Below are 22,783 nucleotides of genomic sequence, written 5' to 3' on the forward strand. Positions count from 1 at the left end.
AAGATTGAACCCAGGGCTTCGCACATGCTGCATGAAAGCTGTACTGCTGAGCTATAACCCCAGCCCTTGTTTTGTTTTGTTTTGAGACAGCATATGCGTAAGTAACCCAGTCTGGATGTTAAATTGGGATCCTCCTACCTCAGCTCCCGAGTAGCTGGATTTAGTTGTGTTCAACACTGATTGTGTGGCTATTTTAATTTTTCAGTTAGTATTGGGAATTAAGCCCAGGGAACTTTTTTTCCAATTGTTTTTATATTTTATTGTAAGAGAGGGTCTTGAAAAGTTGCTGAGGCTGAATTCTAACCTGTGATTGTCCTGCCTCCATCTCCCAAATTTGTGGCATTACATGTTCATACTTCCATGCCAAGCTCCAAATAACTTTTTTAGGAAAAGTGCAACATAAGACATTTTTAAATAAAGAAAGGAAGAATGTACCTCAAATAGACCATCACCTAATAAAATTTTAAGAAATGTAATACAGGAAGAAAAAAAATATTCCCACAATAAAGTTCAGACACAAAAAATAAATGGAATAAATTGTAAAAAATCATAAACATGCAGATGAAGACATTGACGCAAACATAGGGTAAAATTATACATAGGGTTCATGCTACCCTTCTATATTATCTTGGTGTGATAGAAAGTGTGAAATCTGGGGTTCGGGTTGTGGCTCAGCGCTAGAGCACTCTCCTAGCACATTCAAGGGCCTGGGTTTGATCCTCAGCAACAAATAAAAAAGTATTATGTCCAACTACAACTAAAGATAAAATGAAATAAATATATATATGTATATATATGTATATACATATATATATACATACATATAAAAGAAACTGTGGAATCCTTGCTTAATCAATATTTTTCTGAGAGAAAATTTTGCAAAATAGAGAAAATTGTTCTAATAAGAGTAGAAAAATCCTTCGGATAGGTTTCATCAGAAAATGGCTTTTTTCCCACATATAAGGTGAGTAATTTTTGTTAGTTGAGTATCAGCAGTGATCCGCACCAAAGGACTGACTGTGCCATAGCCATTGGCCACAAGTATCTGGACACACTCTATGATGGCATTATTAATCCATTTCATGCCGATGGCCATTGAAATGATGGAGTCTGTGCAGTACAGGACGGCAAAGCAACAGATCAACAGCAGGATGCTCTGAGTGGCCCTTTGTTCTGGAGAGGATTTTGGAGAGAACCTGGAATTGCGAAGATGCTGGGACCTCTGTGTGTGTCTGTACAAGAGAAGGACCATGTACCCACTGGAGAGGACCATGAGTCCCACGAAGAAGACATCCCTGCATGCCATCAAGGTGAGAAAAAATGACTTCTTGATGTGGCTCACGGGCAGCAAGGAACAGCGGTCAGTGACAAAGAAGTCCAGGCTGGGTCTTATTGGGAGTGGCCACAGTGCAGAGGAGCAGGTTGCAGGAGAGGGACATGGTGAGGACCCATAAGAAGACAAATAGCCCCACAATGGGATTTGTAGATTTCAAATCTACAAAAAATCTACAAATCCCATTCCTACAAATGGGATTTGTAGATTTCAGTTTGAAGTGGGCCAACCAGGAGCCACTGGGGCTGATGATGATGGCCTGAAGCACACTCAGGACACAGGTGGTGCAGATGGAGAGTCCCCTCATGACCTTGTGCAGGAAGACAAGCACTTTGCATTTGAAGTCGCCTGGAATGTCCTGTGTTTCCCAAATGTCTGTGGACACCAAAAGGCCCACAGTAAGGAGCATGAGGATGTGTGTAAGGGCCAAGTGGGTGACAAGGAGGTCGGTGAGCCTGGGCTTGTGGCCCACATAGGCAGCAGCAGTGTGGAGGCAAAGCAGAAAGGTGTTTGCTGCAATCCCAATGCCAGCCTGGAGATAGAAGGCATTTCTTATGGCAACATAACTGAACCGTTGGTCCATCTTCATGGGGATGTTGAAACAACTGTTTCTGAAAGGAAATGCAGGACTGCGTGTGACAGCAGCAGAATTTTCACTGACAGGCTTCCAATCATCAAGCACACTTTTCTTTCTCTAGAGTCATCATTTATCAAATAATTCTGTGTAATAGGACTGGCTCTGATGCCTCATTTTAACTTCAAGTAAGATCTTGTGCATGGCTCTGAGTCAAGTGCTTGCCTAGCCTGAATGATGCCCTGGGTTCTGCCCACCACACTGCAGTCAATAAATATATCAGCATCAGTTATTCCTGCAATGAATGATTTTTTAAATCTCCCCATCTCCTCCTGAAGTATCCATATCATACCTTCATCCCTAAGCTTGTAGTACTTACTGTGCTTTGGCTTATGTTAATAACTACATTATTTAATGGGTAGCTTTGGTTACTTTCCTATTTTTCCTGCATATTTCTGAAGGGTGGAGATGCCTCTTTATTTACCCTTAGATCTCGAAGATCCAAAATCTTGCTGCCTAGATGAACATTGTTCAACAAAGACTGTAAGTCTGGAGAAGTGGAACTAGGAAACTTCCAGGAAAAATGTCTCAAGAGTCTCATTCTCATGGTTTATTTATGAAAGTGTAGGACACTGAGAGATTTAGTAGTGTGTATCCCAGACCCAGCAGCCTGTGTTTATCTGAGGTCCACCACTTACCAGCTGTGTGAGCATTGTCAATCAGTTAACACCATGAATAGAAGTAGAGCAGGAAAATACTTTTCTCAAAGCATTATTGGAGTAAGCCAATAAATATGTGAAAGTCATTGAGAAAATGCTTGACATGTATGAGGCACTATAATAGTGTTAATTATTGGTTCATTATTTATCACCACCTAACATTGGCTTAGGAGGGTTCACCTAGGACATTATCAATGTCAAAGCTGAGAGGAGAAAAGCCTACCATAATATTGGCTTCCTCTGGCAAACTTTGATCCTTGGTAACTGGAGGAATTCTAGGTTTTTAAAAAATTTTCCATTTTTCTTAGGAAATAGCTTAGGTATTTCTGCATTCATAATCCATTTTGTAGAGACACCTGGTAAAGCCTCTTAATCATAAGTCAAGAATATCATATTTTATGCTTTCATTTTTTCCCCAGACCTGTGTATTAGAAGAGAAAATATATATTCTGTCAAAATGAGTTGGAGCATCCTTTACAGAAAATGTCTCCTACAAGGAAAAGATATTCAGTCCTACCCTGAAATATGTTCAGATGCTCCCGAGTAGAAATTGAGATCTTCAAGTCTCCTTAGTTAATTTTATATATGCATGTGGTGTTCTGCAGGAATATGGATAAAAATTGAATTGCATGACACAACCATGACTTAAATACAGGCATTTTACTCAATCCCTTTAAAATAAGTAATTCCTTAAGAGTTTTTGATCTGTGTAATACTGTGAAAGTAGTAATAATTCCCGAGTCTCCATATGGTTAGTAAGAATGATAGAATAATGATTTTAATAGTCTATCAAAATTTTCCAGTTTCATTAAATGCATTTCTAATGGAAGACAGAATTTTTGAGAGTCCACATTCTTGACAGAATGCTCCTGAAGTCAAGTCAAAAACCTTAGAAGGAAATACAGAGAAATTCAAGGGACTAAATCAAGGGAATCCACCCAGGCCTAGTGTGGAATGTATAAATACTATATGCTGCATGAAGCTCCTGAGATACTATTGATTAAAAACCTGAATCCAGTGAAAGATGGAGCCAACATTCTTTTTTTTGCTGTTGTGATATCTCCTACCCCAGGGTGTTTATATGATTTATGAAGAAGAACTGAAGACTGTATTGCAGATTTAGGAGATGGTAAAACAGGAGGAGCTCTATCATAAACAGAAGACCCAATGTAGCTGAAAACCCATGTTAATCCTAGACATATTTTGTAGAAAAGTACAGTGGGTTTGGTGACTTCCCTTCTCTTATCTCTCATCAGAAGAATACAAGTTGCACACAATTCTTAATAAATGTAATGGAGCATTTAGTTTCATGGAAAATCAAGTATTTCAAACTAGAATCTATGTATTGTCCTCAGGACCTGTAAAATTCAACGTCTCATTGAAACTGGCACAGCCATCACCAATCAGGATAAAGAACAGACTCAATGAATCAATTTAAGAACACCAAAATCTTCCATATGAGTTGATGTTTGGATGATGCCAGAATATTCCTTACCTAAGATTCTCTAGCAGCACATTCACTGAGACCCTGAGAGACACTTCTTTGACACTTGAGCACTCAGAATTACTCTCCCAGGCCTTTGCTTCTTCTTTAAGGACTCTACCCCATGCTTCCCAAGCCAAGCTTTAGTCACCCTCTACCAATACCTGAATTCACATATTTTGGAAACAGGATGGAAAATATCTCCTGGATGACAAACCAGTTACCATTTTCTTCCCTCTCTAAATCACTAAATCCCTGAGGAGATGGTTAACTTCCCTACAAAGTGTGAAGTTGTGTTCAGTCACTGATTGCAATGAAATTGAGCTCAGGAAATACTTTTTGTAAAGAAAGTTTTCAATTGTGAATATCACCATTTGAGATTTGGGAGGTAGGAGTGGCAAAACATTCTTAACAAGATAAAATATTTTTGATAAAAAGATAAAACGCTTTTTCTCTAGATTGCTATAAATTTTTCTTATTTGTTACAAATGATTCAATAAACCAACAACAAAGGGATGACTAGATATGGAATGTTTTGATGTTAAATTCTGTCATTTTTCACTGAGTATGCATTAATAAAGAATAAGTCTAGTGCTAAAGGGCCAGCTGGGAGAATATGGAATTTCAGATATATGTCACGTACCAAGGAAGAACGTTTTCTGACTAAGGAGAGAGAATCTGTCTCCAGATAAATGGGGGCTGTGGATATGTATACCAATCACTGTGCCAAGCCATGAAAACAGAATGTTTTATTTCATTGTAAGTTTAAGTTTATTCGATTTTTCTTTCTTCTTGCATCCCTAGGATTATTTTTTATAAAAGCTTAATGCATGCCTAAATTTAAAAGAAAATCTATGTTGTAGTAAAGAAGAAGATAAAAAAATTAGATCTAATGAAGCTAGCAACACTTAGAAAGAAAGTAATATCATTTTTACATATAAATACATGGTGCACAATTTTTTTGAATTGACTACTAAAACTAACATTTTGTTAGATAGATGTTTAGTTGTTTTATCTTTGATCTTATGAATTACCAAAAGTGCATTTGAAGCTTTTTATTTTCTTGAAGTTACTGTAAACCAACCGTTTGGATTATTGTTACTTTTGAATATTTATGCTATAAAAATCATTCATAAGATAGTAATGATTGTAATATAAATTATAATATGAAATAAAAGTAATACTGTAAAATTTTATGTAATAATACCACAAAGTTCAAACAAGCCCTGTAGCACATTAGGAATAAATACCTGTGTTTGGTTATGAGGTAGTAAAAGTGGACTTTACAATGCCTTCCTCCAGCATCTACCCAGGAGCCTCCTCTGCATCCTCTTCCACTCAGATTTTGAGCTGAGGCTTCCAAGATGAGGTTATATGTGTCAGAGAGCTTAGCTTATTTCTCAGTGGGCTGCTAATCTTCATGTTGCATCTGAAGTCTTACAGCACTTGTCTTCCAGTAGGCCGGGAGGGAGTCCCCAAAGCAAAGACAAATACTTCTTTCATCCTCAGACAATGGTAAACAAGCCCCATCTGGATGAAAACTTTTTGTGTGTTACTCCTATTTTCCAAGGTCAGAGGAACCTGTGTTGCTTTCTGTGTTCCAATTGCAATGGACAAATCTAAAGCTGCTCACTTTGACCCTAAACAGATATGCCCTGGCATAAAATAAAATAAAATATAAAAAACTATTTAATGTGATATGTGAATGGAAACATTTTAAAAAACATTAAAAAGTACGTTTATTGGGTGTGTGTACTGGAAACCGCTCAGAATCCCAACATCCCAATATTAGTGAATATGTCTCACATGGAGCTTGGATTTCTAGTGGTTGTGAGGAGAAGTTATGGAGACTGAACTGAGACATCTTGGGCTGCAAAGAGAAGAAGAAAGGAAAGGAGGGAGTGTGGGAGATAACAACAGAAGAGCGAATGACCTGAGTAAAGAAGGAAGAGCTCAGAGACTAAGGGGATTGCCCCAAGTGGGCAGAGAGGTAAGTGTAAGTTTTCTATGAATCCCATCGATATCTCTAGTCCTTACCTAGTCCCCCAAGTTAGTCCACTCCACCACCTCTCTCACCCAAGTCATGTCTGAATTTGTGGCTGGTCTCTTCTCACTATGAAAGACAAATTTATCACAGAACCCACATGAGCCATGGCTGAGCTTGGAGGTGACCTTCCAGCTATGTAGATGGTAGGACAGCCACAAGCAAGTGGTGTGAGAACTTCAGATGTCAGACACCAGCAAAAGAGAACCCCTTGTGTCAAGTTTGGCTTGCCAAATAGCTACTATTGGCTGACAACTCTTTCATTTTCCACTGTTATTGGTGTGTTGCAGTTGTGCATAATGGTAGAATTTGTGGTTACATGTTCATACATGTGCACGGTATACCAATATAATTTGGCCAATGTCATTCCCCATATTTCTCCTCTCCCTTCTGCTTTCTCCCTTGGTCCCTTTACTCTCTACTCCTGATCTCCCTTAAGACATGCATGAGTTTCTCCCTCCAACAGTCTCTGTATCATTCCAATTTTTGTGTATGTACTGCCAAAGCAAGCACAGCAGAATGTTTTTCCTGTTGACTCTGGCTTGCCAGGAATATTCTACCCTGCTTGTTATTATTTAGGTGTCCAGGTGGGGTTCAAGTCCTTGGTGTCCTGCACAAAGAGCTGATTAATATGCAACAAGTAAGAGGGAAAGTACAGAATTCTTAAAGATGAAAGTAGCACTCTATAGAATAGAGCAGAGTGGGCCTAGATAGGCAGGCTGTAGGCCCCAATACCTGGAAATTAGTGTCTTATATGCTGAGCTGGGAGGCATTTTCTTCTCTATATTGACCAGATTGAAAACCTTACCCATTTTGCACCCATTGGTTACCTCATGATACTTGAATAGAATTTTTTTCCAGTTCCCTCCACTGGTTATTTTAGAAAACCTAATTAGAATACTGCCCACTTGACCCCCCATTGGTCATTTAAAAACATCAAATCTGTGGAAGGAGTTGTCATGGTAATGGGACTTGTCATAAACAAGGACATAACTTGTCTCCCTTTCTTGCCCTTGATTGGCATCTTTCTTAGATCCTGTCTGCACCATCTTGGTGTCTCTGAACTACTACCTAACACCTGATGAAGTAGTCTGTGCCTCATAATAATATCATCCACTTTTTATCCTTTAGTGTTAACCAATGAACCTCTGTACATGATTACATTCCAGAATTCCTACCAAGTTTTGTCAGGTAAGCAAAAGTACAGTATTCTCATTTTAATGTCTCATGGTGTAAGTGAGAGTTGAAGAATTTCCCACATCATTTCTTTCTTAAGCATGAGTGGAGTAAAATCTCACTGGAGGAGGATTCCTTTCTAGCTAAGGAGTCACTAGGCATGAAGCAGAGGGATAAATTGTCCCTGTTGTTTGGTGGGAGAGTGTGTATTTTTCCTTGGGATTGAAGATACTACTTTCCTTCCAAGTCCTTTCTATTCTCTGTTGTACAAAAATAAGGAGAATGGTTAAATAGATTTGGGTGGCCTACTTATAGAAAAGCACCAAGTGAAAATCAAAGGGAAACATATTAAAGAAAAGAGACGGTTGTTGTGTGACATTAATTGTCAATACAAAATGTCTGTGTCACTAGGTGAGCTCTTGTCATTGCTTAGAGTATGGCTGATGCTGAACATGCTCTATTTGTTTTAAAGAACACACTTAATTTTGTTGTGAAATTTTTAGATATACAGAAAATTGAGATATGGTACCAAGTTCCCATATGCCTCCAACCATACACAGTTTCCCCGATTGTTTATAACTTGCATTTCTATGAACTATTTGTTACCATTACCAAACCAACATAATGTTCCCAATACTGACATATCATTCTTAACTTCTTGTTGTGAAGGTGTATAAACATTGCGATAAGCCTAGCCTTTGGTATCTACCATTCTGCTCTTTTCCGTGATGGGTTCAATACTACTACGATCTCTATTCTTCACCCTTTTCCCTTGAATATTGGGCAACCATTAATGTTTTTATGGTCTATTGTTTTGCATTTTCCAGGTATTTTTTTCTTAATTTTGAATTCATTTATTCTAATTTTTTACATATGATAGCAGAAGGCATTTCAATTTATAGTACACATATACAGCACAATTTTTCATTGTTCTGGTTGTACACAAAGTAGAGTCACACCATTTGTATCTTCATATATATACTCAGGGTAAAGGTTTCCATCGTTCCACCATCATTCCTACCTCATGCCCACCTTCCCCCTCCCTCTACTTTGCCCTACCTTAAGTTCCTGCATTCCTCCCATGCTCCCCGCCTAGCCCCATTATGAATCAGCATCTTATACCAGAGAAATATTCAGCATTTGTTTTTTTGGGATTGGCTTACTTCACTTAGCATGATATTCTCCAACTCTATTCATTTACCTGCAAATGCCATGATTTCATTCTTTTTTGATGCGGAGTAATATACCATTGTGTATATATACTACAGTTTCTTTATCCATTCATCTATTGAAGGGCATCCAGGTTGGTTTCAGAATTTAGCTATTGTAAACATTAATGTGGCTATGTCCCTGTAGTATGATGTTTTTAAGTCCTTTGGGTATAGTCTGAGGAGAGGAATAGCTGGGTCCAGTGGTTGTTCCATTCCCAGATTTCCAAGGAATCTCAGTATTCCTTTGCAGATTGACTGCACCAATTTGCAGTCCTATGAGGAATGAATGAGTGTGACTTTTCCCCCACATCCTCACCAACACTTACTGTGTTTTGTTTGTATTCATAATAGCTGCTATTCTGACTGGAATGAGATGAAATCATAGAGTAGTTTTGATTTGCATTTCTCTATTTGCTAGAGATGTTGAATATTTTTTTCATATATTTGTTGATTGATTGTATATCATCTTCAGAGAAGAGTCTGTTCAGCTTTTTAGACCATTTATTGATTGGGTAATTTGCTTTTTTGGTGTAAAGTTTTTCTAGTTATTTATATATCCTAGAGATTTGTGCTCTGTCTGATGTGTATGTGATAAAAATTTGTTCCCATTCTGTATGCTCTGTATTCTTCTCACTGATTGTTTCTTTTGCTGAGAAGAAGCTTTTCAGTTTGAATCCATTCCATTTATTGATCCCTGATTTTATTTCTTGTGCTATAGGAATCTTGTTAAGTAAGTCAGGGCCTAATCTGACATGAAATTTTGTGCCTAAATTTTATTTCATTAAGGCAGAGTCTCTGGTCTAATTCCTAATTCAACTTTGAGTTGAGTTTTGTGCATGGTGAGAGAGAGTGGCTTAATTTCATTTTGTTGCATATGGATTTCCAGTTTCCTCAGCACGATTTGTTGAAGAGGCTATCTTTTCTCCAATGTATATTTTTGGCACCTTTGTCTAATATGAGGTAACTGTATTTATATGGGTTAGTCTCTGTGTCTTCTATTCTGTGCCTTTGATCTATAAGTCTATACTGGTGCCAATACCATGCTGTTTTTTTTATTACTATGGATCTGTAGTATATAATTTAAGTCGGTATTATGATGCCATCTGCTTCACTCTTCTTGCAAAGTATTGTTTTGGCTATTCTTGGTGTTTTATTTTTCCAGATAAGTTTCATGATTGCTTTTTTTTATTCCTATGAGGAATTTCATTTGGATGTTGATTGGAATTGCATTAAATCTGTATAATGCTTTTGGCAGTGTGGCCATTTTGACAATGTTAATTGTGCCTATCCAAGAATAAGGGAGACCTTTCCATCTTCTTATGCAATTTCTTTCTTTAGTGTCTGTAATCTTCATTGTAGAGATCTTTCGCTTCTTTCATTAAGCTGTTTCCCAAGTATTTTATTTCATTTTTAAGCTAATGTAAATGAATTAATTTTCCTAGATTCTCTTTCACAGGATTTATCACTGATGTACAGAAATGCCGTGGATTTATGGGTATTGATTTTATATCCTGATACTTTGCTGAATTCATTTATTAGTTCTAGTAGGTTTCTGGTGGAATTTTTGGGATTCTCTAGGTATAGAATCATAACATTGACAAATAGTGATAGTTAGATTCCTTTTTTCCTGTTCATATTTCTTTATTTTTTCTCTCTAATTACTCTGGTTAGAATTTCAAGAACTATATTAAATAGAAGTGGTAAAAGAGGGTATTCCTGTCTTGTTATAGATTTTAGAAGGAATGCTTTCAATTCTACTCAATTTAGAATAATGTTAGCCTTGGGCTTAGCATAGACAGGTTTAAAATGTTGTGATATGTTTCTATTATCTCTAGTTTTTCTAGTGTTTTGAAAATCAAGTGGTGCTGTATTTGGTCAAATGCTTTTTCTGTATATATTGAGAAGATCATGTGATCCTGATCTTTAAGTCTGTTGATGTGATGAATTATATTTACCAATTTCTGTATGTTGAAGCAACCTTGCGTCTCTGGAATGAACCCCAGTTGATCTTGGTGCATTATCTTTTAAATATTTTTTTGTATTTGATTTGCCAGAATTTTATTGAGAATTTTCCCATCTATGTTCATTAGAGATGAACATTAGTCTGAAGTTTTCTTTCTTTGATGTGCCTTTGTATGGTTTTGGATTCAGGGTGATATTGGCCTCATAGAATGAGTTTAAAAATGTTCTCTCTTTCTCTATTTCATGGAATAACTTGAGCACTCTTGGTATTAGGTATTCTTTAAAGGTATTATAAAATTTACGTCTGTTTCCATCTGGTCCTGAGCTTTCCTTTTTTGGTAAGCTTATGATGATGTCTTCTATTTCATTGGTTGAAACTGATCTGTTTAACTTGTATTATCTCGATTCAAATCATATGGGCAAATCATAAGGTTTTAGAAATTTGTCAGTGCTTTCAAAAATATTGTCTATTTTATTTGAATACAAATTTTCAAAATAATTTGTATTTATCTTCTGTATTTATGTAGTGTCTGTCATGATATTTCCTTTTTCATCATGAATATTAGAGATTTGAGTTTTGTCTCTCTTCTCTTTGTTAGCATGGCTAAAGGCTTATCAGTTTTACTTTTTTTTCAAAGAACCAACTTTTTGTTTGGTCAATTTTTTCAATTGTTTCTTTGATTTCAATTTCATTGATTTTAGCTCTGATTTTAATTGTTTTCTGTTTTTTAATGCTTTTGGTGTTGGTGTGTTTTTCTTTTTCTAGGGCTTTGAGATGCAATACTAAGTCATTTATTTGTTGACTTTTTCTTGTTTTAAGGAGTGCACTCCATGCAATGGATTTCCTCTTAGTACTACCTTCATAGTGTCCCAGAGATTTCAAAATGTTGTATAAGTGTGTTCTTTGTTAATTCTAAGAATTGTTTAATTTCTTCTTTGATGTCTTTTTAACACATTGTTCATTCAATAGCATATTATTTGGTCTCCAGTTTTGGAGTAGCTTCTATTTTTTATTTTATCTTTGATTTCTAATTTCATTTAATTATGACCTGATAGAATGCAGGGTAGTATCTCTACCTTTTTGTATTTGCTAAAAGTTGTTTTGTGGCATAATATATGGTCTATTTTAAACAAGGATCAATGTTCTGCTGAGAAGAAAGTGTATTCTCCAATTTTTGGATGAAATATTCTGTATTTATCAGTTAAGTCTAAGTTAATGATTGTATTATTGAGTTCTATAGTTTCTTTGTTTATGTTTTATTTGAAGATCTATCCAATGGTGAAAGAGATATGTTAAAGTTACCCAGAATTATTGTGTTATGGTTTATTTGACTCTTGAACTTGACGAATGTAGGTGCTTCATTGTTTTGGGCATATATGTTTATAATTCTTATGTCTTGCTGATATATGGTTCCCTTAAACAGTATGTAATATCCTTCTTTATCCCTATTGATTAACTTTGGCTTGATATCTACTTCATGTTGATATGATGAAGGAAATCCCTGTTTTTCTTTTGTGCAGTCCATGTGTGTGGTATGTTTTCCCACAAACTTTCATCATCAATCTGTGGATGTCTTTTCCTATGAGATGAGTCTCTTGATGGTGAAATATTGTTGGGTCTTTTTTTTAAAAAATTAATCTGCCAGTCTATGTCTTTTGGTTCATGGATTTAGGCCATTAACATTCAGGGTTATTATTGAGACATGATACATATTGCCAGTTATTTTTTTGTTTATTTTTTTAAAATTTAACGTGTCTTGACTTCTCTTTTATTTAGTGTAATATCCTTTTTCTTTAGTGTAATATCCTTTCTGATATTCATTGTCGTTTTTAACATTCTTCTCATGGACTATTTTGTCAAGAATGTTCAGTGGTGCAGGCTCTAGTTGTAAATTCTTTTAACTTTTGTTTATCTTGGAAGATTTTTATTTTATCAGCAAATATAAAGCTTAATTTTTCTGGACATAAGATTCTTGGTTGGCATCCATTTTCTTTCAGAGCTTAGTGTATCTTCTAGCTTTCAGGGTCTGGGTTGAGAAACCTGCAAAGATCTTAATTGGTTTCCCTCTATATGCAATATGATTCTTTTCTCAGCTGTCACCTGACTCTTCTGGTGTCCCCAGGTGCAGACTCCCATATGTAGGGGACCATGGTAGTGGTTGAAGTGTCCCAAGATAGAGGCAACCAGGGGAGCCCCATGTTGGTAAATGGAATCCACACAGTTTTACCTGAAGGTCCTGTGTGTGGGCAGTGGCCAGGTGTTCTATGTCAGAGTGAGATTTCTGCTTGGGTGGGTGTCCAGGGGTCCTGTGCAGGTGCTGATTCTGGTGGTCTTGCTTAGGCACAGTGGCTGGAGGTCCTGCACGTGTGAGCTGCCAGGAGTCCAGGTCTGATGCTGAGTCCTGGCACCCTGTGCAGGCATGGCACCCAGGACTGCTGTGTAAGAGCAGCTCTTGTGGGTCCTCTAATAGTTTGCAAAGAGACAGTATTCCCACTATTGAATTTCAGGTCACAGAGCAAGACAGAATGCAGCCTCCCTCTCTAGCTTGCCATCTTGAATTCTCCCGAAATATCATATATTTTGTATCGCAAGAAGTGGCCTTTTGAATTAGGTGTTTCTATAGGCAATATGCTTTTAGGTGCCTTCTTATCTTTTCATGATTAGTGATTGGTTTTCCATTTTTTTTATGGCTGAGTGGCTTTTTATTGGATGGACGTGTCAAAGTGATTTGATTAATAGTAGGCCAATGGCAACTGAAAGATGTCTTGGTTGCTTTCTTTTCTTGGCAATCACAAATGAGGAAGCTTTGGGCCTTTGCCTGTAGGTGTTTTGTGGACATAGACTATTAAATAGTTGGGTAAACAGCTAGGAGTGTTACTGATAGGTCATAGTTAAGACTATTTACAATGTTTCAAGAAAACACTGAAGTGTCTTCCAGAGTGGCAGTACAGTTTTGTGATCTTAACAGCAGTGATATGCACAAGACTCAACTCAAATTGGATCAAGGACCTAGGAATTAAACCAGAGACCTGGCACCTATTGGAAGAAAAAGTAAGCCCAAATCTCCATCGTGTCAGTTAGGCCCCAATTTTCTTAATAAGACTTCTATGGCACAAAAATTAAAACCAAGAATCAATAAATGGGATGTATTCAAACTATAAAGCTACTTCTCAGCAAATGAAACAATCAGTGAGGTGAATAGAGAGCTTACAGAATGGAAGAAAATCTTTACTACAAGTACATCAGATACAGCATTAATCTCTAGGATCTATAAAGAACCCAAAAAGCTTAACACCAAAAAAAAAAAAAATAACCAATCAATAAGTGGGCCAAAGACTATTTGTGTCTCCAGCAGAGACACAAAATTAATTGTTCCCTCTTGCTTATATAAGTCATTATTTTTTAAAATTCTAATTTTGTTTGTTTGTTTGTTTGTTTTATTTCCAGGTCCCTAATGACATGGGATGTTCGCAGCTCTTCCTAGTTACCTTTAAAAATCTTTAAAAAAATATTTTTAGATATCTCTTCAGATTTTTCATTCATTTTAAAAAACAAATTTATTATACTAAAAAGGATATGTTTTAAACTGCACATGTTTCATGAACCATTTGTCAATTCTGTCTTATGCACACATTTGTGAAACCACCACCACAATCAAGGTAGGTATTATTGAAACCCCCACACAGAAGATTCCAGATGCCCCTTTATAATTCCTTCCTCTTTTTCTCCCTCCATCCAGAAACAACCACTAACTGGATTTTTGTCATTTCAGACTGATTAATTTTTTAGAATCCAGACAAATTAGTAGTCAGAGCCCTAGTCTGCATGGTGGGTACACTGGCACACTCAAATTTTGTCTTAGCCCTAGTTCACTCATCTGTAAAAGCAACATTCCTCTAACTATGTCACAAGAATACCAGGAAGGTTAGAATCAAACACCTAAGGAATCTAGAGCAGCGCCTAACACGCAGTGAATGCTCAACTTCTGGAAATCAGTATTACCAGCCACACTTTGGATTGATAATCCAGTGTCCATTAGGGGGTCTACAGTTCCACAGGGCCTGTATATACCCAAGAGCTGTTATCTTCTGCTACTGAGAGCACATTCAGCATTTTCAGTTTTTTTAAGTTTTAAAAATTGAGATTAAATTCTAATGTTAATGATCATTTAAATATCTGATTTAATTACATAAAAATATTGTGATGGAATAACCATATTTTCTTGTTCTAAAGTTTTAATCACCTCAAAGAAAATGGTGTATGAAATCACCAACTCATGCCCTCCCTGAAGCTTCCATGTTCTGGATATTACACATGAATGCAGTTATACAATCTGTGATTTTTTCATGTTTTTTTTTACTTAGCTTAATATTTTAAATATTTGTCCATATTGTAGCATGTATCAGTATTTTATTCATTTTTTATGGCAGATCCATGTTCTATTATATATATATGTATTACTTAATACATAGTTCTATATTTCTCCTTATGGATATATACATCTGCTGATTCATACATTCATCCATATAAACACATATCCACATGTCCACACACACCACATGTATCCATTCTTCTGTTGATGGATATTTGGGATTTCACATTCTTTCTAATGTGAATGGTTTTGCTATGAACATTCATGTGCAAATAAATGTTTGAGTATCTGTTTTCCATTAATATGTATTTATAGTTGAGTGGAAATTGTAGATCATATAATTTCAAGATTAACCTTTTAGAAACCATCCAATTGTTTTGTATGCTTATTGTACCATTTACATTTTTATCAGAAATGTAAGAGTGCCCAATTTGTCCACATAATTACCACCAGTTTATCTTTCTATTTAAAAAATGTAGCCATCCTTGTGTGTAAAATTATTTTTCTTCTTTTTATTTTCTTTTTGGTACAGCAGAATGAGCCCAGTCTCTGAGACACATCCCAGGCTTTTTTTGTGCACAGGGGACATGGTCTTATTAACTTACCCAGGATGATCTTAAAAGTGTGACATCTTGTCTCAGCCTAAGTTGTAGTTTGGATCATAGGTATGCACCATGATTCCTGGCTGATAGATTTTTTTTTTTGGTGTGGGAGGAGCACCAGGTATAGAACTCAGGGATCCATAAACACTGAGCTACATGCCAAGCCCTCCCCCCTCCTTTTAATTTAGAGCCAGTGTCTTGCTAAGCTACTTAGTGCCCAAGTTACTGAATCTGGCTTTGAACTTGCCATCCTCCTTCCTCAGCCTACTGGGGTTATAGCCCTGCATCACCACACCTGGATGGAATACTTTTAAAGAATACTACAACATAGGTATTTTCAGCAGAAAAGGGGCAGTGCACATACAACAGAAATTCACTAAAATAATTTTAATGATGGAAAAAGTAACTGTCCTTAGAATAAATGTCTCAGATATAGAATGAAATAAAAATATAAAAATTTATAAATTGAATGAAGACACACTGCTGATATATGGTCAAGTAACACACAGGTATTTGCTAGAAATGTGGATTAAATTTTCTGACAGAAATGTGATAGTCTACATGAATTAATTTATTTTAGAGAGAAAATTTTGTGAAATAGAGAACATTGTTTTAATGAGAGTAAGAATGTCCTTTCAATCTGTTTTGTCAGAAACTGACCTTGGTTTCTCCATTTGGATTGCATAATCTTTATTATTTGTGAGTCAGCACTGATCAGCACCAAAGGAGTGATTGTGCCATAGCCAATGGCCACAAGCATGTGGATATGTGCCAGGATGTGTCTTTTGTCCACGTTATGCCTGTGACCACCGAAGTGATGAAGTCTGCACGGCACAGGACTACAAAGCAGCTGGTGAGCAGCTGGGTAGTGTGAGTGGTCCTTTGTTCTGGGGAGGTTTTTTTTGGGAAACCTGAAGCTAAAGGAGAAATAAATTGTTGTGTATGTCTGTACCAGAGAATTATCATGTATCCACTGAAAAGAATCAAAAGGCCTACAATGAAGACATCTCTGAATGCAATCAGTGAGAATGAGGTTCCTGTAAATTTGCAGAAAAGAACAGTGGTCATTGACCAAGAGAGCACAAGTCTTATTGATTGTGGTCACGGTGCAGAGAAGCTGACCAAGTGAGGTGGACAAAGTGAGGACCCATAAGAAGAGAAATAGTCACAGGATGGGATTTATGGATTTAAATTTGAAGTTGGCCAGCCCAGAGACACTGGATGATGTCTGAAGCACCGAGGACACAGGTGGTACAGATGGAGTGCCTCCCCCCTCCCCACTCCCTTGTGGAGAAAGACAAGCATCTTTCATTTCAAATCACCTGGAATGTCCTGCACTTCCCAAATATCTGTAGATACCAGTAGTCCCATGGAGGGGTATGAGGATATGTGTTAGAGCCAAGTGGGTGACGAGGAGGTCAGTAGCACTGGGCTGGAGGCCCACGAGGACAGCAGCACTGTAGAGGAAAAGCAGAAAGGGGTTTGCTGAGATGCCAATGCCACCAGACTTTTTTATGGTACTTTTCTTGAATGTTGGTTCATCTTTACTGGGGTGTTGAATCAAATAATATGATTCTGAAATAAAAACAGTAGCATATGCTAGTATGAATATTTTTGTTGACATTTTTCCAGTCATTTAACAATGACAACAAAATCAAAATATGCCAAAAAAATTCAGGACAATGTCTTTTTGTCATGTCAGTTTCCCATCATGTCCTGCTGTGGGTTCAGTGGTAAATTGCTGACATAGCATTCATAAGGACCTTGTTTGTGTTAAACGTGGGAAAAGAAAAAGTTCATTAAAAAATATATTTACAGCTCAAGTCTCTCTCATTTCTCAGTGGAATGACATTATAGATCTGCCAGTCATGGCATGGTGTTTCTTATGTCTCACCCTAGTCTTGAACTGTGTAGGATGGGCTGTTTTCCTTTTTTAGTATAAATCACATTATGATATAGTTATTTAGTTTTGACATTTCTCTCCAGATTTCTTATGGGTGGAGTTGTCATTGAAACTGCAGTTTCAGATATATTCCAAGTTATATAGAAATTGTTTATCAAAGACTCTTAATGTGAAGCTCTGACAGTTAAAAATAGAAATTTTCTAAGGAAATAATATAAACATGATAATTTTTCTGGTTTCTTTATGAAAGTGCAGATTTGTGAGAGATTTTCTGGTATAGATCCTGCACCCCCTTGGCCTTTGTTCAACTGAAGTCCACCACTTACTAGCTGAGTGAACATGTCATCTCATGTAACTACTTCTGCCTCAGTGTACACCATGAGTAAAAGGGCATTGGACAGTGATTTTCTACTACCATTATTAGAGTCTGATTGCCAATATCTGCATGACCTATATGAAGAATTATAGTAATATTATTTTATATTATTTGTCATTATCTAACCTTGGCTTGGGAAAATTATTCTAGTATATTAAAGATTTCATAGCTTAGAGAAAAAAATCCTATCAGAAGATTGACCTCTTTTGTCAATCTATGATCCTTGGATACTGGTAGCATTGTATAATTTTGTTTTTTGCCTTCTCTAATTCTGCCAGCAATATATAATATATATGGAGAAGTTTTCACATGCACAACCACTTTCAGAAAAGTACAGAGATGACTTAGACTGCAGATGATACCTTGTAAGCTTGAATGCCACCCAACAATTCAGCAGCATATACTCCCAAGAAATACCAAATATTATATGCATTCTTCACTAGCCACTTTACACACAGCTGGAAGACTGATAGGGCCTCCTTGTCAATTATCTATAGTTTAAAAATTCTCACATTTTGTTTTCATTTGTTCCTAGATATGTGTATTAGAAAAAACGGTTCCACCATTTCAACAGCCTCAGACAGTTTTTCACATAAAATGTCCCATACAAGTTATTCAGTCAAGAACTGAGAGAAGTTTAGCTGCTGGGCAGTGGAAGATGACATCAAGTATCCTTCAACTAATCTTTGTTATGTATCCAGAGTTCTGTGGGCACATGGTGACATCACGTTGAATAACGGGATGCCCTGTCTCCAATTCAGAAATTTTATTCATCTCCTCATCTCACACCTAAAAGGTTTGGATCTATATTACCATGTGAAAGTGGCTAAAATTCCTATCTGAGTTTCAATGTCAATAGTAAGAATGATGGAATAATTATCAAATGGTCTGTTTTAATCCAATTTTATCAAAATATTTTGCTATAGAAAGAAGATGTCATGCAAGTCCATAATATTGACACAAGGCTTATGAAATCAAGGCATAACCAGAAATAAATAAAGAGAAGCGCAGTAACCTCAGTCAATGCACTCCACAGAGACCCTGTATGGAATTCACCAATCCCAGGTAAGCAGCATGAAGATCATGATAACATTTTTGGATTAGAAAGCTCAGTCCCATGAAAGGTGGTGCCAACATTCTTGTTTTGATATCGAGATAATTGCTACCCCAAGGCGGTTATGTGCTTTGTGAAGTAGGAGAACAGAAGTTGTATAGAGCCTGGCTATGTTTCTGAGACTGAATTTGAACTAAAATTCTCTTACCTCTGCCCTCCCAGTTCCTGGGATTTTAGATGTGACTGTGTCCAGCCATTGTGGAACTTTCATTAAGCAATTTATCTTTTCTATTGCTTCTCAGAAGATAGCAGAAAGGAATCATTTACACATACACTCTAAATACATGTAACAAAACATGCAATTTCAAGAGACATCAAGTACTTCAAACCTATAATCCAGGCATTGGTAGGAGAACCTCTTGAATGTAAACTGTCACTGTGTAGATGGCATAATCATGAAGAATGAGAAGAGGCAAATAACAGGTGACTGATTATCACTGCAAATTAAATGGGTATACAGTAGTCTCCATCACCCAGTTGCTAACAGCCTCCAGGGGATGGGAAGTATCTCACTTTCCAACACAAGTAGTTGTTCTTGTGGCTCTCTCTCCTTGTGTTTTGGTCATGTTTTGGTTCATGTAGGCAGGATAGGAGGAGGGGGCATGAGAAGAAGTGAACCTGAAATCTATAAAAGAGCTAAGATCCGCCCCCTCCCACTCCCTTGGCCATCAGCTCTAGATCCTTTCCTCTATGAAGAAGTCTCTCTTTCTGTTCTGTTTCTCATAAAATTTACTTCTTGCTCTTGCCGCAGCATTGCCCAAGGAGAAAAAAGGACAGTCCCTTATGAACAAGGTTAAGTACAAACTGGAGCTCTCTCTTTGGATGATTCTGGAATATTCCTTAGCTGAGCTTTCTCTAACATCATATTCATGGGGCCCTAAGAGCCTCCAGAGTGCTCAGAATTAGGCACCCAGGACTCCAAGTCTGCTTCATGAAATCTGTTTGTTTCCCAAACTTCTGTCATCCTGCCTCCAATGCCTGGATTCAGATGTTGGGAAACAGGACAGGAAAGTTTGATTAGGGTCTAGTTACCATTTCTTTTTCTTCAAAATCATTCATATGTGTGGAGGTTGTACACAATTTTCTTAAAAACACATTAAAATATAAATTATGTGATCATTCACTAACTGTATTTGGAAATATTTTTGTAAAGAAAGTCTACAATTTAGAAAAACATCTGTCTAGATTTTGGGGAGAAGAAGTGGCTAAAAATTGTTTAGAATTTTTTTCTCATGAAAAAATGAAATTTGTTTTTCTCAAATTATGATCTGTTTTTGTTTTACTTCAGAAATTGAGTAAAGTTAAAATGAAAGAATATGTTATTTTCATTCTAGAGGCATTAGTAAACTAAGTATAAGTCAAATATTTTTTACCCTTTAAGAAACCACAATCAAAAAATCACTACTTCTGGAAAATTGTTGCTCATGTTTCTCAGTCTTTTCTCAATAATTTTCCTTTAAAAATTTTATTCTAGGTTTGAATTCTTGTGCTTTAAGATTCTTTTTAAGGAAGTTGGGGCCTAAACTGAAATGATGAAGATTAGGGCCTACTTTTCTTCTATTAGACACGGGATCATAGTTTAAAAATTCCTAGGTCCTTGATCTACTTTGAGTTGAGATTTGTGCCTGGTCAGAGGTAGGGGTTTAATTTCATTTTGTTGCATATGGATTTCCAGTTTTCCCAGCACCATTTGTTAAAGAGGCTATCTTTTCTCCCATGTGTATTTTAAAACTTTTATCTAATATAAGATAACTGTAAGTATATGAGTTTCTCTGTGTCCTCTATTCTGTACCATTGGTCTGAAAGTCAATTTTAGTGCTAATACCATGCTGTTTTTGTTACTATTGCTCTGTAGTATATAATTTAAGGTCTGGGATAGTGATAACACCTGCTTCACTCTTCTTGCTAAGAATTGCTTTGGCTATTATGGATCTCTTATTTTTGCAGATGAAATTCATGGCTGCTTTTTCTATTTCTATGAGGAATTTCATTGGGATTTTGATTGGAATTGCATTAAATCTGTATAGTGCTTTGGTAGTATGGTCATTTTGACAATATATTTTATGCCTATATAAGAACAAGGAAGATCTTTCCATCTTTTCTTTCTTTAACAGTCTGTATTTTTCATTGTAGATGTGTTTCACCTCTTTCATTAAGTTGATTACCAAATATTTTTTTAGGCTATTGTTAATGGGGCAGAAATGACTTTGATTTATGGTGTTGATATTATATTTTGCTACTGTGCTGAATTCATCTATTAGTTCCAGAATTTTTCTGGTGGAATTTTTTTAGTCTTCTAGGTATAGAATCATATTATTGGCAAGTAGTACTAATTTGAATTCTTCTTTTCCTATCTGTATCCCTTTAATTTCTTTTATCTAATTGCTTTGTCTAGTGTTTCATGAACTATATTAAATAGAAGTGGTGAAAGAAGGCATCCCTGTCTTGTTCCCATTTGTAGAGGAAATGCTTTCAACTTTTCTCCATTTAGAATTATGTTGGCCTGAGGTTAGCATAGATAGATTTTACAATGTTGAGATATGTTCCTGATATCCCTAGTTTTTCTAGTGTTTTGAATATTAAGGGGTGCTGTATTTTATGAAATGCTTTTTCTGCATCTATTGAGATGGTTATATGATACTTATCTTTAAGTCTATTGATATGATGAATTGCATTTATTGATTTCTGTATGTTGAACCAATCATGCATCCCTTGAATGAATCCCACTTGATCATGGTGCACTATCTTTTTTGATATATTTTTGTATTTGATTTGCCAGAATTTTATTGATAATTTTTGCATCTATGCTCATTAGAGATATTGATCTGAAGTTTTCTTTCTTTGATGTGTCTTGGCTTAGTCTTGGAATCAGTGTGATATTTGGCTCATAGAATGAGTTTGGAATTGCTCCCTCTTTTTCTATTTCATGAAATATTTGAAACGTATTGGCATTAGTTTCTTTTCTTTTCTTTCTTTCTTTCTTTTTTTTTTTTTTGAAAGTCTCGTAGAACTCAGCTATGTACTTATCTGGTCCTGGGCTTTTCTTGTTTGGTAGGCTTTTGATGGTGTCTTCTATTCCATTGCTTGAAATTGAGCTGTTTAAATTGTGTATATCATCCTGATTTTGTTTGGGAACATCATATGACTCTAGAAAATTGTAAATGCCTTTTATGTTGTCTCTTATATTGGAGTACAATTTTCAAAATAATTCACAGATATCTTATGCATATCTGCAGTGTTTGTTGTAATATTTCATTTTTCATCATAGATGTTAGTAGTCTTAAGGTTTCTCTCTTCTGCTCTTCATTAGCATTGCTAAGGGCTTATGAATTTTATTTATTTTTTCAAAGGACCAACTTTTCATTTTGTCATTTTTTTCAATTGTTTCTTTAATTTCAGTTCTGATTTTAATTATTTTCTGTCTTCTACTGCTTTTGATGCTGATTTATTCTTTTTCTTGAGCTTTGTGATGTTATGTTAGGTCATGTATTTGTAGACTTTTTCTTGTTTTAAGGAATGAACTCCATGCAATGAACTTTCCTCTTAGTACTGCCTTCATAGTGTTCTGGAGATTTCAATAGATTGTATCAGTGTTCTTAATTAACTCTAAGAATTTTTAAGCCTCTTTGATATCTTTTGCAACCCATTGTGCATTCAAGAGCATATTATTTAGTGTCCAGGTGTTGGAGTAGCTTTTATTTTATACTTTATCATTGCTTTTTTTATTTCATTTTATTATGATCTGATAGAATGCAGGAAAGTATCTCTACTTTTTTTGTATTTGCTAAGAATTGTTTTAAGGCATAATATATGGTCTATTTTAGAGAAGGATCCATGTGCTGCTGAAAAGAAAGTGTCTTTGCTTATTGATGAATAAAATATTCTACATATATCAGCTAAGTCTAAGTTATTG

The 22,783-nt window shown here is 36.0% G+C and overlaps 1 protein-coding gene across 1 annotated transcript; it reads right to left on the reverse strand.

Annotated features, from left to right (window-relative positions):
* Positions 1-934: 934 nt before the first annotated feature.
* Positions 935-1,916, reverse strand: LOC143404056 (vomeronasal type-1 receptor 48-like). Its single transcript, XM_076862411.1, has 2 exons — positions 1,438-1,916; positions 935-1,388 (listed from the first exon to the last, which is right to left on the reverse strand). Exons 1-2 carry the CDS (start codon positions 1,914-1,916, stop codon positions 935-937), a joined length of 933 nt encoding a protein of 310 aa, XP_076718526.1.
* Between the last annotated feature and the right edge of the window lie 20,867 nt (positions 1,917-22,783).

Source organism: Callospermophilus lateralis, chromosome 7 (genome assembly GCF_048772815.1).
Source record: "Callospermophilus lateralis isolate mCalLat2 chromosome 7, mCalLat2.hap1, whole genome shotgun sequence".
NCBI lineage: Eukaryota > Metazoa > Chordata > Mammalia > Rodentia > Sciuridae > Callospermophilus > Callospermophilus lateralis.